General features: G+C 40.1%; 1 protein-coding gene across 1 annotated transcript; it reads left to right on the forward strand.

Moving 5' to 3' along the window:
- Nucleotides 1–4,248: 4,248 nt before the first annotated feature.
- Nucleotides 4,249–18,403, forward strand: LOC115927264. The gene is made up of 5 exons (XM_030992963.1): nucleotides 4,249–4,421; nucleotides 12,586–12,742; nucleotides 13,694–13,750; nucleotides 14,524–15,258; nucleotides 17,363–18,403. Exons 2-5 carry the CDS (start codon nucleotides 12,587–12,589, stop codon nucleotides 17,435–17,437), a joined length of 1,023 nt encoding a protein of 340 aa, XP_030848823.1. The 5' UTR covers nucleotides 4,249–4,421; nucleotide 12,586; the 3' UTR covers nucleotides 17,438–18,403.
- The last annotated feature ends 944 nt before the right edge of the window (nucleotides 18,404–19,347 follow it).

The following is a 19,347-nucleotide window of genomic DNA, read 5'->3' on the forward strand; positions in this document are numbered from 1 at the left end:
TCATACGCTCCTATATAGAAATGAAAAGAGATCATTTCATGACATGTTAAGTACGACACATAATGCAAGGGTCCCTCCTTGCATTTTGTCCCGTCCTTAACATCTCATGGAATGAAAAGAGATCATTTCATGACATGTTAAGGACGACAAAGAATGCAAGGGTCCCCCTTGCATTTTGTCCTTTACATCTCATGGAATTATCTGCGAATACATAGTTTGGATAGACTGATCATACACTCCTATATTGAAATGAAAAAATATCATTTCATGACATGTTAAGGACGACACAGAATGCAAGGGTCCCCCTTGCATTTTGTCCAGTCCTTAACATCTCATGGAATGATCTGCGATTACATAGTTTGGATAGACTGATCATACACTCCTATATAGAAATGAAAAGAGTTCATTTCATGACATGTTAAGGACGACACAGAATAAGATGTTAAGAACAGGACAATTTGCAAGGGGGGACCCTTGCAATTCGTGACGTCCTTAACATATCATGAACTGATCTTTTTTCATCTCTAGAAGGAGTCTATGATATCTATCTATCCAAACTATGTAATTGCAGATCATTTCGTGAGATGTTAAGAACAGGACAAATCCCAAGGGGGGACCCTTGCAATTCTTCTCGTCCTTAACATCTCATGAAATGATCTCTTTTCATCTCTAGAAGGAGTCTTTGATCTCTGTCTATCCAAACTATGTAATTGCAGATCATTTTATGAGATGTTAAGAACAGGACAAATCGCAAGGGGGGACTCTTGCAATTCGTGTCGTCCTTAACATCTTATAAAATGATCTCTTTTCTTCTCTAGAAGGAGTCTATGATCTCTGTCTATCCAAACTATGTAATTGCAGATCATTTCATGAGATGTTAAGAACAGGACAAATCACAAGGGGGACCCTTGCAGTTCGTGTCGTCCTTAACATCTCATGAAATGATCTCTTTTCATCTCTAGAAGAAGTTTTTGATATCTGTCTATCCAAACTATGTAATTGCAGATCATTTCATGAGATGTTAAGAACAGGACATATCGCAAGGGGGGACCCTTGCAATTCGTGTCGTCCTTAACATCTCATGAAATGATCTCTTTTCATCTCTAGAAGGAGTCTTTGATATCTGTCTATCCAAACTATGTAATTGCAGATCATTTCATGAGATGTTATGAACAGGACAAATCGCAAGGGGGGACCCTTGCAATTCGTGTCGTCCTTAACATCTCATGAAATGATCACTTTTCATCTTTAGAAAGAGTCTATGATCTCTGTCTATCCAAACTATGTAAATGCAGACCATTTCATGAGATGTAAAGAACGGGACAAATGACAAGGGGGAACCCTTGCCATTTGTGTTGTCCTTAACATCTCATTAATTGATCTCTTTTCATCTCGAGAAGGAGTGCATGATCTATGTCTATTAAAACTATGTAATTGCAGATCATTTCATGAGATGTTAAGAACGGGACAAATAGCAAGTCCATCAAGTCGTACACATATCCTTTAATGGGTGACAATAGTGATGAAACAGACTTTGAAAAGTTAGCATCTTGGATAGTTTTCACCTCGCCCTCATTCGTGACGTTATAGTAAGAATGCGCAATATGTACGCCCTCACACTTTGCAAACACTAAGGGGAAAACATTGTGCCATAATATTGTCGGTGGTTCTATATGAAGGATGGAAGATGAGAAGAAGAAAGGCTTTGCCAGGGTGGGGGCTAAAGGTGTTTGTTAAAGAGGTGGATAAGGGGAGGAGGGATGGAGTAGGTCTTTACCCGAAAGCTTCTGATAAAAGGGAAGAGCACCCACACGTTCGTCACCCTTTTCTTTGCGGCCAACCTTTCATTGAGAAAGATGGAATATCCTACCAAAAGGCGGAATGAAGGAATTCGGTGAATGGAAGAAAAAATAATAAAAAAGTTCAAAGAATGACGACAAAATGTTAACGGCCATCAAGTCGTCCACATATCAGAAAGCAAAAAGCCTACAGCACCCGGTATTCCCGAAGTTCCTCCCATCTTAGTGCTGACCAGGCCCTACGCTGCTTGACTTCGGAGATTGGACGAGAACCGGTATGTTCAGCATGGTATGGTCGTTGACATTTGTTTCTTCAATGCTAACCTATTTAAAAGAAACTAGTGACGTCACCATCTAATTATTTTTGAGAAAATGTGATCTCGACGAGTTCACAAATTGGTGTCAGTTAATGGAGATGCTTCGGTTTCATCTATTCATGATTTGTTTCAAGTGACCGACTGAGTGAGGAAACAGGGAAACCTCGAATGCTGCTCCTCTAACTAAAAGACAAGCTCCTCTTCAGATGGGGCTTTTGTTCTATGGCATGGAGGTATCAATCACAAAGAGCGGAACGTCTATGCCCATTGTAGATCAGGTCCTGTAGAAAAGGAATACAATATGGATACATCTTATCAAAAATCATCCTTTGATGCGTGACAATAGTGATGAAACAGACTTCGAAATGTTAGCATCTTGGATAGTTTTCACCTCGCCCTCATTCGTGACGTTATAGTAAGAATGCGCAATATGTACGCCCTCACACTTTGCAAACACTAAGGGGAAAACATTGTGCCATAATATTGTCGGTGGCGCTATATGAAGGATGGAAGACAAGAAGAAGAAAAGCTTTGCAGGGTGGGGGCTAGAGGTGTTTCTTAAAGATGTGGTTAAGGGGAGGAGCGGTGGAGTAGGACTTCACCCGAAAGCTTCTGATAAAAGGGAAGAGCACCCACACGTTTGTCACCATTTTCTTTGCGGCCAGTCTTTCATTGAGAAAGATGGAATATCCTATCCAAATAGGGAATGAAGGAATTCGTTGAATGGAAGAAAAAATAATTAAAAAGTTCAAAGAATGACGACAAAATGTAAACGGCCATCAAGTCGTCCACATATCAGAAAGCAAAAAGCCTACAACACCCAGTGTTCCCGAAGTTCCTCCCATCTTAGTACTGACCAGACCCTATGCTGCTTGACTTCGGAGATTGGACGAGAACCGGTATGTTCAGCATATGGTCGTTGACATTTGTTTCTTCAATGCTAACCTAAAGAAATTTAAAAGAAATTAGTGACGTCACCATCTGATTATTTTCGAGAACATGTGACCTCGACGATCGCGAGTTCACAAATTGGTGTTAGTTTTAAGGGAAGACATGCCCAGCCTCCTCACCTGTTTGGTTATGAAGTGGTACGCTCATTTGGGCATCTCATTTGACCTAAAGGGGGCGCTAGAGACATAGAAGAGCCGGGCTGGGTTGATTAATTGTACGATTATTAGTTTGACTTGGTATACACCTAAAAGTTAAATAGCATTCATTATGTTTCAAATAGTATGCCGGGAACGGGTAAACAACCCCTGGTTTTGAATTATTGCATGAGAATTCCTAACTTTTCGATATGAACGTTGGAAATGAAATATGAAAGATGTACAGGTGTTCATTTTCAATAACACGTTAGACAATATACTGTTTTGCCGGGGACGCGACATTCTCGCGAAGAGCTGGACTCCTCCCATTTTTGTTGGTGACTGGTTCAAATCACTCTTATGCTTTGTCATTTGTTATAATTGATTAAAGGTATAACTCCTCTCTTAATTGGTCGGATGACCTAAGGGTAATTATATATATCCCGTCTTGTAATTGGTTGTCTTCTTAAGGGTCCTCCTGGTTGGCTGGTGATATGGAAGCCTCGTCGGGTACCGCAGTATTTAAATGCCATGTGCGGGGTTTTGTAGTCATATTATTCGAGAGTTTATTTCTTTCCTTTAACATGTTTAGGATGTGCTGCTAGTTTACTGTCAATATGGCCGCCCAGCCTCTGAGAGAAGCAGCTTATTTAAAATGTATATACAATAATTACTCTTCGTTTGTAACGATTGGAGCTTCGGCTGACTTATATAATGAATAAAGTGGACTTCAATTGTAATTCAGAGCTTCTTTTGTTTTCATTTATATTTGAAATTGTCCAACTCATTAACTGGCCCACCACAGCCTCCTCATCTGTTTGGTTGTGGGAAGACATGCCCAGCCTCCTCACCTGTTTGAGTCTCTCTAATGTTTTTTACACGTCTTTATATTTAATAAAAATTCTATTTCATATCCTTTCAAAGACCTTCTAAAGGTCGCCCCCCCCCCCTTGGATCCGCCCCTGATTATAGTCATTTTTACGATACTGTAGTGTTTGCCCAGGTGGAAAGGTGTATTACGCTAAACACCATATACCTCTCTTGTATGATAATTCGCGCACAGCGAGAATTTTACGGAAACACGTTGCACTGAAAATTGGTGTCTTGTTTATCTCTGGTCTTTGACTCTATGCTCAGTATACGTTTGTATGGGAAAAAGCGTACACTAATTACATTCTAGCTGCTACCCCTTAGTCTTAGAAGATTCAGCCAGATTTTGAGTAAGTTATATATTTGCTTTACTTTTCTTTACTTTACTATATACTTTGGCCTAAATTACGTTAGTTCAACGATGCTTGTAGGACTCTGCCTATTCATCCATCGTTTGAAATAAAGTACAAAATGTTTCAAACTACCAAATTGAACATAATGAGAGTAATATTCAGGGATTATAATTATACATGAATAAAAGTTTGTTATTTATCAATGTCATGTAGGTCTAATTAATATAATTTCAGCAAAAAAGGAATTGAAAACTCTTTATAATTCAGAGGCGAATACGGGAGGGTGTATGGGGGTATTGATGATCTCATTTTCTCCCCTCCCCACGCCCTTTCTCTTCTATTGCCTCCTACATGTATTACGAACTGACATTTAATCAATGAAAGTAATTTGAGAAACAAAAATTATCTCTTTTTGGCGCCACAATTGTCGTGTTTGTCGTTTATGTTTATTTCCAGCTCGATAAAATAAACGTTGAAACAAAAGCCACTTGCTACCAAGCTGGTACTAAGGAAAATGTTTATTTACTATAGGCTCAACAACAAAAATCATACGCAGTACGGTATTGCCTAAAATATGTTGATACCAGTTATATCACAGCTATCACAATTATGAAAACCAACAATAAAATAAAACATGTGTATCCTACTAAATGAATCAGTTGAGGACACATTCTATATCCGATTTTGAAAAGCAATTGGTTTGCTTATCAATTTGGCTTAGAGTGAAATTTAAAAAACGAAAATGCAAGAAATAGGGGAGAAATGCCGTTTATTGTCATTCCTATTATCACCAGAAGGATTTCATAAGAATTTTATATTTATTCCATACAACAGTCATCATCCTCTTTCACAAGGTTAGCTGTAAAATGTCAAGTGACTTGTAATGGGTAATAATGTATTATTCATCTACAGTAGGGCATGGTTAACCATTTGTTTTCTTCAAAGTATAAAGTCAAAATCTTCCGGGCTAAAAAAAAAAATATTATCGCAATGTCGAGAAAAAAAAAGGGTAATCAAATCTTTTTCCTACCACGTACCCCGGCCATCCCTTCCCCTGAACACGTGAATGAACAATAAAGATAATGCTAATGTTGATTTGATCCTTTATTCTCCATAATGGTATTCCTCGTTCCACCTGTATTAAACACATCATGTATATTTCTAGAACATGTAGGCATTCTAGTTTGATTTATTTTTTCAGCTAACTACACTATGTTCTATAACTTCATATGTTAATAATTTAAAGAAATTTGAAACTGTATACCCATTCTACTAACAATGGACACGTTGTGTGTGCCCACTTTGATTCGTACACTATAGCTCCATATACATGTAAAGCTGCTGTACATATTTGGAAAGCTAATACAACTTACCAAACTTTCCATTCTATACAATAGACTCGCCATACCAAAGCGACACGCATTGTATGGTCTATTGAACTGATTTGCAAAAAGTTTGACCAATTTCTTAACAAATCTGGTGTAATCCCGTCGTTAGAAAGAAGACTTCTTTTGGCTTACAAAATGCAAAACCGAGTTAATCTCAGAACTCCATAGCGAGTTACGTAATCGAGGCAATACCGTCCAATACATTTTCGTATAGTGGTAGAAAAAAAAGATAAAAGAAGTGGGATAGGATCAACACAGAAGGTAGCTCTAGGTGTACCCCCCCCCCCCGCGCTACCGAACACATGTTTAGATTCCGCACGAAAATGGATCGTCCTGTCATAGCAACAGGAACGGTTCCTAATACTACTACTACTACTACTACTAGTAGTAGTATAGTAGTAGTAGTAGTAGTAGTAGTAGTAGGTGTATCATGATTCATACATAGCTAGTGTTCATGTATGTCCCTTTTGCAGTTAACATCAAATTCTGTAGAACTTTGCAGGAATTATATGTCATGTATGTCCTATCTGTGAAATTTAAACACTAGCAGCGTCATAATAGTATTCAAATTATGCAAAGAAACCCGTTTACCTTCTAGACTTCGCTTGTCAGACACTTTGGAGTGACTGACTGACATTTATTTTTTCTTTGGTAATAACATACATAACATGAGCTGTAACAGATTATTGAGCATTTGTCTACATCTATAATCCACTCCTTGTAATGGCCAAAATTAAACTGGTTGAATCTCTGTGCAGGGCAAAACCTACGACCATTCGGTAAAAGGTCTGAAAATCAGACTATTACTTCTGTGATTGCAATCACTTAAGTCAATTCGACAACTAATGGTTGTTATTTTCCCACTTAAAGCCATTTTCAAGCCCTTTCGTTTTGAGGGAAGTTCTAAATTAGTATTGTCTTTCAAATGCCGTTGGAATTTAACCTTTTCATTTGTTTGGCCTGCAAATGAGACATAGTGCCTTTCATGAATTGAAGATGGCATCTGCCATCTTTTATATTGAGTGTCGAAATATTGTTGTTTTTTTCTTAGCAGTCCTCAACAGAGTTCTAAAAACCAATACAAGTGTTTGCCTATATAGTGCGGTATGGTATGTAATCCCGTAGGATTTTTTTGCCAAAATTGAATTTTTTGCTGTTTTGGCTTCAAAAGGGTCCCAATTGGCCAAAAATGATGGGGTTCAAATTTTCAGACCCCTCCTTCACTTCCTGGGGGGTCCATTTTGGGCGCCAAAATTGCATATATAAAGCGCAATAGGGAAATTTGGTGTCTTCCACCCTAAATTCATATATTGTTTCGCCAATTTCACTGTGAAGTTTTTTGAGGTATATAAGGATTCATTTTTAATGATATTGTGTCATAAAACTTTTTCACTTTGACGTTATGGGGGCGCAATTTGCGAAAAATTGTGAAAAACTGGGAAATATTTCCTAAAAATGTGCCCTTCTTCTTTCTTTTGGGCTAGAATTTTGAAATAAGAAGTGGAAATGGCATTATTGTGTATTATTATAGAGTGGAATAATTGTGAAACATATCACATGTCATTAACACTGTTATTTTAGGCTGTTAATATAAAAAATCAACCCTATTTTAGTATTCTATCAAATGAATAACTTACTTAAACACCAGATGACGCCAAACACCTTCAGATGATAATATAACAAAATTCTCAAATATCAACTTCTAGGCACTGTAATTGCATCAGTCAATCAGAAAGTTGACAAATTATATATGTAATATTTTTTTCAAATGCAGAATAATACGAAAATGTGCATTTTGTTTTGTTGATATGATTTTTGATGTCCAATGACTTGAACCCGCTCCAGCACATCTATTTCTCGTTTGTACACTTGCCTGTAGAAAATTGTAGAGAAGTGGGCACTGCATTGTTTCCACAAGATACTAGATGAATTAAGAGAAGGAGGACATCAGTGTCAGGGACCAGACAGTAATTTCTTGCAAGGCACCACTAGCAGTAGAGGCAAGGACTTGATTATGAATCAGGGTATCAGCCTCATCATGTGTGTGCGCCTCCTCCAAATCATGTCCCTTGATGAAGGTAAATGTATCATACACAACTACTAGCTTGAAAGGGCTGTCCGTGTTCTGTGAAAAGTTATCAAGCAGCCCCTGACCTAACAGGCACGTCAGCTTTTTCTTGGTTGACGATGAAGATAGAAGCTCCTTGATGGACATTGTGAGCTTCATTTCTGGGTGTATCTCGTATTCTACTGATGTAGTTGCCCTCTTTTGTCGAGTCTTGTTCTTTAATGACTCTTCCATATATCGATCAAACACAACTCGACCTTCATCATAGCTAGCCATCATCCCTTCGATGCGCCTGTTGAATGCATTCTGCAGGTCTGACATATTTTGCATGGCAGCTAGTGTCTTTTTCATGCCTTGAAGTACACCCATGACGTCAATTATCAGCACCTTGACAGGAAGATCATGCAAGAGGTTAGGTTTTTGGGCTGCTCCAGAAGGAACCTGCGTTATCTCATATTCTACGGTAACCGGAACCTCTTCCTGCATCATTTCAACCTGTGGGGAAGTTGAATATGATTATCCTCCACGACATCAGGCTGTTTAACAGCATCGGGAGGTTCTGCCTTTGCATCTTCAACTGCATGCATCAGACCTGCTTTGTCTGTTGGGATGTACAAAAAACCATCGACAGCACATAGTGAACGGGGAACCACTGAAATTTCATATTCACCTATTGTTTCCGCAAGTTTAGGAACTAAGCTTGGGCGGCTGCCTTGGATGATAAGGAATCTTCCCAGCAATTCACGTTCCTCCCGCAACTTGATGACCTTGTCTTCAACAGGCACTTTCCTTTTCTCCATCCATTTCGAAAAGGATTTCAGCTTCAGTTTCTTCATTTTATCCCACACCGAGAGGGTTGATGATGAAAGCAAACGATCAAATACAAACTCCTCAAAGCGCTTCTGGCCCTGTTCTGCAAAGTGGAGAATGTCACTTTTCGCATCATTTGACACAAGTGTCGATGAAACCAGACTCTTTAATTGTGTCTTCTCCTTGAAAGGATTGACTCCGCCGTGCAGCTCGATTAGTTGGCGTAGTTTCATAGCATTCTTCTTTGACCTCACTGCAATGTCTCCTGAGAACTGATGATGCTCCTTCCTCACCGAAGCTCCAATAGCTTTTGGGAAGTCATTGAGGTAATGATTTACCAGAGCAGCAAGGTGAGGTGTGGTAGTGACTAGTCGGCCCAGAGCGGCTTCATTTCTTGTGAGTCCAACCATCCCACCATTCCCCTTTAGTTTCTTGATTTCTTGCTTTAGAGCCTGATCAGTGAAGAGAAGAGAAAAGGGTATCTCTGACTTTGCCACCACAAAGTCTCCAGACTTAAGGGCATTCCATGTTTCTGGATCATCCTATTCTAGGGCATTCATTTGAGCGAGTTGGACTGGCATCAGGCGAGCATAGTTCAGGAGATCACGAGCAAAAAGTACTTGGTGAGGTCTTCTAGAGATGACAAGTAGCCCTCCCAGTCCCCTGATCGACATGAACTAATGAGATGTAGAAGACTCTCCACCTGGTTAAGATACCGGGTCAAGAACTGGGCAAACTCGCCAAGGTCTTCAGCTTCTTCAAGCGGTTTGACATTGCTTGAGTACCAGGATTGGATTTCTTCATAGATCTCCACCATCTCCGGGTCATGTCCATGAAGTTTTTCTTTGAGAGAATTGCACTGGATGCGAATTGGACCCTTGGGAAGATCCGATAGTATGGCATCAAAACGCAACATCATGATTGCAAGGCTTGCAGTAATGTGGAATTCAAGGCCACGCTTATAAGCTTTACCACCAAAGATCCTGCAAAGAGATGCTGAGGTGTGCGCACCACATTCGATAGCACATGTGTCAAGACCGCTACCATCGATGGTTTTGCCAAGAGCATATAAGGCAGCGAAAGCAATGTGGAGAGCTCCAGCTCTTAAGATCCAGTTGGCGTTTCCCACCGACTGCTGAATCTTCAACGCTCGGGAGTAAAGATCGAGATCTAGCGTTATCAATGTCTTTCTGTGAGGGCCAACAACAGTCGCAGATATTCCCTGGGATAACCGAAGAACAGTATAGAGGGTCCCATAATCAGTTGGCGATGTCTTGAATAATGGGGCAACCACCGCTGTGTTTGTAGGCGTGCTAGCGGGAGAGGATTGAGACAACAATAAGGACCTAGTTGCAGCCCATGTTGGAAGAACATCATTCTTTGCTAGTTTATCTGATTTCTTCACCTGCTTTTTGATGATCACGACAGAGTTTGTTTCCTCTCTGTCCTTTGAAGACCCAGCTTCCTCCTTCTTGCTAGAAGGCTCATTTTCCTCATTATTTGTAGACTCTGCATCACTTGGCATCTCTTCACTGCGCTGGGCTTATTCATCATGCAGCTGAGGTTCAGTTCGGATGATTTCTCCGTTGTCATCTGTTGTAAGGTAGTACACAAAAGCCCAGGTATGAGTGAATTCTTGAGAAATGAGATTTTGGTTCCTCTTCTTGTAGGCCTGAAATCTCAGTGGGCTAGTTCTGATGTCCGGCTCTGGAAGCACATTCATCTCAAATGCTAGAAGGCCTTGCGAAGAAAGTTTCTCGGGTATGACACGTGGTTGATTCACTGGCTCTCCATCTACAGTCTGTTGGTTGATTACCACTGTCCCGTGAAAGGTTCCTTGCCCTGTGGGTGTGTCTTCCAAGAGATCAATGTTGTCAATGGCAAACCAGATGTTCACACCCTTCTTGACAAAATCAGGAAGACAAAACCCAAGAGAGGGATACTGCTCCTTTGTTAGTAACTGAAAATGCTTGAGCAGTCGTATTGTTAAAACAGCTGAATGTTCTCATTAAGATGCACATAATCAGAAGGCGGTGGATCTCATTGGATCAAAGAAAGAATAACGTTGAATGTCCTTCCGTAATAGGTCCATGATCTTATATATATATATATATATATATATATATCAATGCATACAATGTTTACCAATTTGTCAATTTAACCATCTAAGTTGATTGATTGATCAAGAGTAATAAAGTTCTCTCTTGTTTTTGCAATTTATTTTCTTCTTCTCTAACCGATAATGAAGACCCACATCACATAAAATTTTAAAATCGAGATTTGCCATTGGCTATATGTTTATGCTTACCTTGGAAAATCAGGCAATATACTGCAAAAGAGGGTCTTTATTCTGTCAAACTTGCGAAGACCAAGGAACAAAACAACTTTACCACAGAAGAGCTGGAAACAATGATCACAGAGCAGCATAATATTATGTAGGAATGTGTGCGCGCTGTGTGCGCGCGAGCGCACTTGCCTGTGAATGTTTGGGTGTGTGTGTGTGAGTATGTGCGTGTGGGAGGAAGGGTGTGCGTGTGTGTGGGGGGGGGGGGAGGTAGATGTGTATACATGAAGGTTGTCTGTATGTTTGTTTCTGTCTCTTTTTGTTTGGAAATGGGCTAGCAAATATATATGATAATGGTAATAAAAGTACTACACCTTAAAACAGCTGGCCGAACAATGGCAAATGTACGCAATTTGGGCTGACGGGGGTGGCGTAGGGATGGGGATGGGTTGGTTAGAGGGTTTATCCAACTGAAAGTCTTCAAATTACCTTTCTCGGTGTTGAGGGATAACCACAGTTCTAGAAAACAACTCAAGTTTTGTGAAACCAGTCATTAGATGAATGACACACCCAATTTTAGGGGGTCTCATGATAGGAAACTACCCCCCCCCCCCCCCCAGAGAGGGGTTGAGGGTCGGGAAAATTTGAACCCCATCAATTTCTGATAGCTTGGACCCCAATCAATCAAAAAATGCCAAAAAATCAATTTTGGCACAAAAGTCCTACGGGAGCTGTTTCAGTGACATACCGTACCACACTAATAGCTGTTATCTCTTAAACATAATTTCAAATGTAAAACTACGTTGGTGATCTATGCGTATTCAAAACAATGTAAATATGCGTACTTGGCCGCATTGGATTAAACTGAAAGAGGTATGTAATTGTGGGGGTGTTGTTGTATAGCGGCTCATGTACTTGACCCTCAATCTAAGGGTTAAGGGCTCGAATCTCAGCCCGCCATGCACAGACGTTCTTTCACATTACATTAATCCATATTTGCTACTCTCCACCCAGGTGTACATGGGTACCTGGGAACCGCTTTGGTAATGATAATTGCAGGGTCCTTGGGAAGAAAAGCATTGAAGCTGATGAGGATTCCCTGGGGTAAACAAAATAATAATAATTATTATTATTATTATAATTATGATTACTTTCATTATCAATATTCATCTTGATCAGAGGTGTCGTGGACGAGTGGATATGTCACCGGACTTGTGGATCACAGGGTCCGCGGTTCAAGTCCTACCGCTGCACTAATGTCCTTTGGCAAGACATTGATCTACATTTGCCACTCTCCACCCAGGTGTTAAATGGGTTCCCGGTAGGATGCGAAAGCTAATGTGCTTAGATTAGCAAGTGTGCGCTTGTAAAAATGATGCACTGGCTGGAATGCCCCAGGGAGTGGAAAATGTGCATACATTGTGTGCGGGTAAGCCTGAATCCGATGACCGGGGTAATAATAATGATTGCAGGGCCCTCAGGGAGAACAGTATGAATACTGATGAGGCTAATCTGGGTAAACAAGACATATTATTATTATTATCATTCAGGGCATTATATAAAAATGAACTCCTGAACTATGATCGATTCGTTTTTGCCTTTATTATACAGGATGGTAGGGTTACGTCATACATACGTCACAATCCTGGGTGTGATACTCATCGCCTATGGCATCATACTTAACATGCTTGGTGCTATTGCATCATTTCTACATCCGGGTTCTTATCATCATGGTGCAATGGGAACCCCTATGTGGGTTGGTCTAGCGGTAAGTACGTCACCTTACTATCAACAAGAGAGTCGAGATCTGTCACGAAAATTCTTGCTCAAGACTCCATATACATTGACAACATAATGATACAGTTTTGAGAAGAGATTAAAATCATGAAATTTGCGGAGCCTAACTGCATTGGAATGGTGCACAATTTAGGAGAGACACGATCGCAAAATCTTTCGACAAATAAACCCAGAGGAAATATCAATACCTTATTGTATCACGTTTCGCAATACGTCATTGTAATGATCGCACATAATAATGGGCAAGGATACGATGTTTCGAAAGCCTTTATGATCATGGTATCCTACACGAGGCTCTCCCAATAGCCTCACAATAGCACAAATGAGAAAGATAAATTATTTTACGTTTTGACATCCCTAACTTCAGACCCGCCTCTATTAATGAAGGCTTATATATATATATATATATATATATATATATATATGTATAAATGATAATAATAATAACAATAATAATAATAGAGGGTTCTTGTATAGCGCTCATATCAGTCAGACTTGACACTCCTGGCGCTATACATGTATTTCAACTCAATGTATTGGCATACATGTTTCAAGACTTTTGTATTTCAACACACTACGATTAATCACCAATATGAATTCGAAATACTTTCCTTTCGAAACCCTCTCGTTAATTTTCTACGCCTTATTAAACTCTATTTTGCTACAAATTAGTGTTTCGGCACCCCTTTGTTCCAACACCTCTGTGTCTCAGAACTCCTTTGCTGCATAATTCTGACAATGAAAAGGGCTCCTACTTCAAAAAACGATGCAGGCTTCAATTCCATTTTCGAAATTACAAGATGACGCGGAAAACCTATTTTTACTAAGAATCACAATACAATGCGCTTCAACTATTGTTTCGCAATAGAACTATAGGGACACGTTTTTCATGCTTCTGATTATATCGGTTTTTCCATCACAGTTCATCATATTTGGAGCTGTAAATGCTGTAAAAGGGCTGGACAGAAATAAAAAAAAGGTAAGAAATAGTAATCGCATGAAGCAACTAAATGACGGATTCGGATAAAGATAGGAAAAATAATGGACTGGGGTTGTTTTTAAAAGAAAAAAAGTGGATGAGAAAAATTAAATACAAATGAATTAGAAAGGGAAATACAATATAAGCGATGCTATGTATTACTGAACAAATTGCTAAAGCAACCTAAATCATGTCTCTGAATTATCTAAAATCTAATAATATGTAAATTTCCTACTGTAAGTACATTTATTAAGGTTTACCACTAACATTGGCAAATATTTTCGTCTATTCTTTGCATCGTTAAGCCATTTCTTTGTCATATCTGTAATCTTTCTGTACTATACTTTATATAATGCCCTGGCCAGGCGCGTACGCAGGGATGTGTGTATTTTGAAGTAACCCTCCCCCTTTGCTTTTTAATTTTATTTGAAAAATAAATAAATAAATAAAACAAAATTATGCCAATGGTGACCAAAAAAAGATGACCTTATCCCCGCCTCCCCCCCCCCCCCCCCCAACGGAACGAAATGTTGATCTGACAAATTTTCAAATTGTGGCACCAAAAAGAATGTCCTCTTACTCTCCCCTCCCCCCCCCCCCCCCCGGCTGGCTGAGTCGTGGCGAAAATTTCGGCCTGATTTAAAAGTGTTAACTCCCCCCCCCCCCCCCCACCCCCTTTGAAAAAATCCTGCGTACGCTACTGGCCCTGGCAATATTATAAATCAATAATATCGTTAATGAAGTACACCCACTTTTGTTTTCCTATATCACAGCGCGGTATTTCACTGGTTCTACCTCTAACCAACTTTCTAACCATGATAGTATCATCTCTGTGTATTGCTTTGACGTCATGGTCGATGTCAGCACAGGGTATAGCCATCATTCCCAAGCACCCGGTCACTGAGTTCAGTGTGACGTCACAGCAGAACACTACGAATGGTGATGATGATAGGGTATCTGACCTTCAGCTGTCATTGATACCAATCTACTCCACCATTATCTCATCATGCATTATCATCATTCTCATGGCATTCATCAGTTTGTGTATAGACTGTATAGGTATCATAATCCGGGCGAGACCAGCTATTGCAGCTGAAGTGCATCATGGGAAGGGATTTGATGAGAGGGATGAAACAGGAAAATCATACCCCGTCGTTGAAGATGAAACAGCACCTCAATATCACCATGGCAATGCAATAGGTGAGGTAATGTATGGTAATACGCCTCCCGTGCAGTCCATACAAGTTGTGAAAACCATCGAAAGACCACGATTCCATCATCACATGGAGCCTATTGAAGATAACCATCGAGGTGCGCTTCAATACCACGCCCATCATAATCAACATGACGATGCCCACCAACCAGGTCACGCCTATCAACCAGGCCACACCCATCAATCAGGCCACACCCACCGAACGGGCTATGGACAATCTAAGAGCAGGCACACCACCACGCATCAACCCGAACCAAATGAGAGAGATCACAGGGTCAAGAAATATCCAATACAGGTAACTCAAACCTAACAAAGAGAAATCTCTTAATAGCAAGTTTGCAATGAAGACATGAACACAAATCAGAAGAGCTGATTGGTGAAAGTTTTAACAGAATCGGGCAAACAATACGAAAGTTCTGAATTTCTGAAAGTAATTATCATTCTACTACAGTATTGTAATTTCAGACTGTCCGACGCTATTACGGCGATTTACTGGCGAACAACAGACTCTCCCATTCGATCCAACACAGAAACTTTACTACAATTGCATTTTATTATAAAAATGTATGAATATATCAGATCTTCTGTCTGGGAATCTATACTATTGTATGAAAAGCTATGACGTGACACTCAACATTTTATTATATGGGCACGATGGTGCAATATATAACGTCTTTTTTTCTCGCGCTAAATCGAGTGCAAAAGTGAATTAGACTTCGCACCGCTATCATTCTGCAATGTCTGCAAATTCTAAAAGGCGCATATATACGTGTTATACAACACCTACGTGGATCCCTTTCATTTGATTGGAGGATTGTTGGTCACATGATATTCAATAGATGGTATATTGCACGGTCGTGCATTTTTGGTTATATGCAGACTGCGTACCTCTCTGCCGTGCGCGCGCGTATCCCTGCGTGTATCTGACGCGAAGGCAATCTGAATGTAATCGAGAAGGCTTGAATCCAACATGAATTTATCTTTAATATAAGGAGTAAAGCATTATTTGTTGATTAACGTTCTATTAGATCTTCTTCGATGTTGTATAAAACAAATAATGAATGTTTTTCATTCGTTCAATGGTGCGAATATTTTCATTCGTTGAAAGATTAACATTAATTCTATTTAACTAGGCTGACGCCTCGTTGAATAGAATGTTAATCTTTCAACTCATGAAAATATTCGCACTATTGAACTCATAACCATTCATTATTTGTAGACTACTTGAAACCAAAGAGATACCAGCTAATATCCTCTTTGTTGAAACCCATTTAGAGAACAAGAACAGAGGCAGAAGATTGCACATACATGTATACTCACCGAGTGCGTTTTCCTTCAATATAACATAGTAAATTCATCTCGTAATTCAGAATTCCCCTCATGCAATTACATTTCGACCTCGGTGAAATATAAATGTCAATCGGGGGAAATTTTGAACTTTGTCGGTTCATACATTTTGTTATATTGGAATACTCCTCATGGAGCGGAGCGTGCGTTTTAGGAATTGTATCCAATGAACGGGATAATAATTATAACATCGTGAAGCGCTAGAAACGTAGGATTAAGTGCAACACAGAGGTGATTAATTATTATTATTATTACTACTGTTATTATTAAACTCTGGAGCATTCAAATTTTTGTGTGCACAATATATTTTGAGCACGGCTTCAAAAATAGGGCACTTAGCCAGGCCCCCCCCCCCCTCCCCACTCCGGGGTGCGTATTTTTTTATTTTCACCGTTAAAGGGCTACTTTTCGCGCGACAGAGCACGGTCCGAGAATTGTAAAAAAAGAGGGTGTATTTGACTTTTCACCTGGAGATTTTATTTAAAAGGGGCATTTTTTCTCTCTTTGGACTCGTGAGAACTTAAATAAAGGGGTTATAACATATTTGAAAGGGGTGTTTTTTTCTCTCTCTCTCTCTCTCTTTGGACTCGTGAGAAATTTAAACAGGGGGTTATAACAAAAATATCTTGAATATCATAGAGGGTGGGAGGGGGTACATTGAGCAGTGTTCCGGATTCAGATTCAGACATGTTGGCAGTCCTGAGATAGGGGGAGCATTCAAAAGTAGGGAAAGAACAAACGCGTACCCTACATAACACTGAGTGGGGGCCCGGGGCACTTAGATGAAGCTATTACTGTTTTCTAGGCGCACATTTTCTGTTGCTTCTTTTAAAGAACGATTCCTATATTTGATGGGAATGGAAGAGATGAATCCCCTGTTCATAATTGAGCCTGGCATAATGTAATGATCCATCATATAGTATTATATATTACAATCACGTAATACAATATGATGACGATCAAATCATCTATTATGAGGATTGACTTTGCATTAAATTTAACGTTGTAATGATGAAAAATCCCCACATTACTATATTCTCTTCAATATTTAGCCCAACTCAGCACCAGACCTGCGAGAAACAGAGAGGGCGGCAGAGCGACGTCCTAACCCATACTTCTATTTGTGAGTTAAGACGAGATTAGAAACAGAGGGCAGCAGAGCGACGTCCTGACCCATACTTCTATTTATGAGTTAAGACGAGATGAGTCCTTTCCATCTTCTGGTTAATAGTCCGGGTGGTCATCCTATATTTATGCGCACAACAGACGCCTATCCCCTGGACAACTACTACCAGGTATTATGGACAACAGACATCTATACTACACAACAGACATCTTTTCCCTGGATAACTAATACAAGGACAACTATCATCTAGGAAGGTTACCACCCCCCCCCCCCCCTCCCCCGACAAACTGCCTCTGGACTCCTAAACGCCTTCATGCAGAATACCCCAATTAACCATCAGTCAGTGCTAATCTTAAGGGGGAATTTGTCCCAGGGATAGTTATCCACAGGATAGTTGTCCCGAGGTATTGTCTTGGGGGAGCAATTGCTGGTGGTAGTAGTTCGGGATACTTCTACAGTTTATTCTAGATGGGTAAAATGCAGGCCCTTCAGGACACCGGGAAGACTGGCCCTTTTCTAAATGGTTATTATTATTTTGTTGTTTGGGCTGAATTTTAGATGATTGTGTCTCCTTCATGCGTGTTAGAGGAGAGGCTCATAATTATACAATTCACCTGTGAATGGAGAAAAGGTATCTACTTCGGTACTCTATGGCAAGTACACAATGGTATTGAAACTGCCCCGAGATGATTTTGCAAAAGTATTAGCGATCGTCGTACCTCTCTTTTCAAGAGCTTCTTACGGTTCTGCATTATTATAATTATATGCATGTTAATATTGTAACAGGAAGGTAATGGATGGAAGGAGGTCACAAATAGTTGTAAAGTGGTACAAAAATAATATATATGTATGGTTAATACTTTTGTATATTTCTCTTTCATCTTGTTTGTGTTTACTAGCGAGACTTTTTGTAGGGGGGATCGTCCCCCCCCCCCCGGAAGATTTGAAAAAGTGCATTAAAAAAAAGTACAGCAAATACTGACTAAAGACTGCAACACACTATTTGGCTTTGGAGGGCCCAAGAGTGCAGCGTTTAGACAAATACAAATCCAAAATCTTCTGGCTCGGGAGCTATGCTCCCTCGCATAATATCCTTCAAAATATTTAAGTAAATATTGTAGAAAAGTGAATTGTGAAAAAAAGTATATTGTTGCTTTTCATACTATAGTTTTCCTAAGGAATATAATTTTGTAATACAACAAAACTTCAAAACCTGTAAGGGGGTAGTTACTTTCGTCACCTTCAGCCCTCTCGTTCACTATGCTCACTCACTCGGGCTTGGGGTAGTTCCCTCCCCCCCCCCCCCCTCCCCGATAAAATTCGAACGTGGTTTATTTCTAATTCGATACCAGTGACTAATTTACAAATTTTGCTGAAATGGCATGATTTTCTCTGAGCTCCCGGGAGCTCTGCCCCCTGTACCCCACCAAGGGCCCTAAGACGGGCCCCTGGTTGCTCAGCTGACCATAATTGCCTAAAACACCTAAGCTTCAGGGGGCTCCGACCCCTGGACCCCATCAGGACCCTGACCATATTCAAAAGCCTAAAACCCTGAGCTTCCGGAGGCTCCGCGCCCTACACCCCACCAAGGGCCCTAAGGCGACCCCTGGATGATCATCTGATTGTAAGTTAATGCCTAAAACCGCTGAGCTTTTGGGGGCTTCGCCCCCTGGACCCCACTCCGATTACAGACCTGCATGCAAGTGTCACAAATAAGGTATCAAAATATGCTCATCTGACCCTTCCCAGGTCGAAAATCCCATAGAAACCAGTAGAGAAAACCAGTACAGATTTCTAACGGTTTCTAGTGGTCAATTCTCTACTGGTTTCAATATGGAAAGTGGCGCTTTTTCCATTAGAAACCAGTAGAAAAAAATTGTACTGGAACCAGCAGAAGACCAGTAGAAGACC

This window comes from Strongylocentrotus purpuratus, unplaced genomic scaffold (assembly GCF_000002235.5).
Source record: "Strongylocentrotus purpuratus isolate Spur 01 unplaced genomic scaffold, Spur_5.0 spur5_scaffold_20, whole genome shotgun sequence".
NCBI classification, from domain to species: Eukaryota; Metazoa; Echinodermata; class Echinoidea; order Camarodonta; family Strongylocentrotidae; genus Strongylocentrotus; species Strongylocentrotus purpuratus.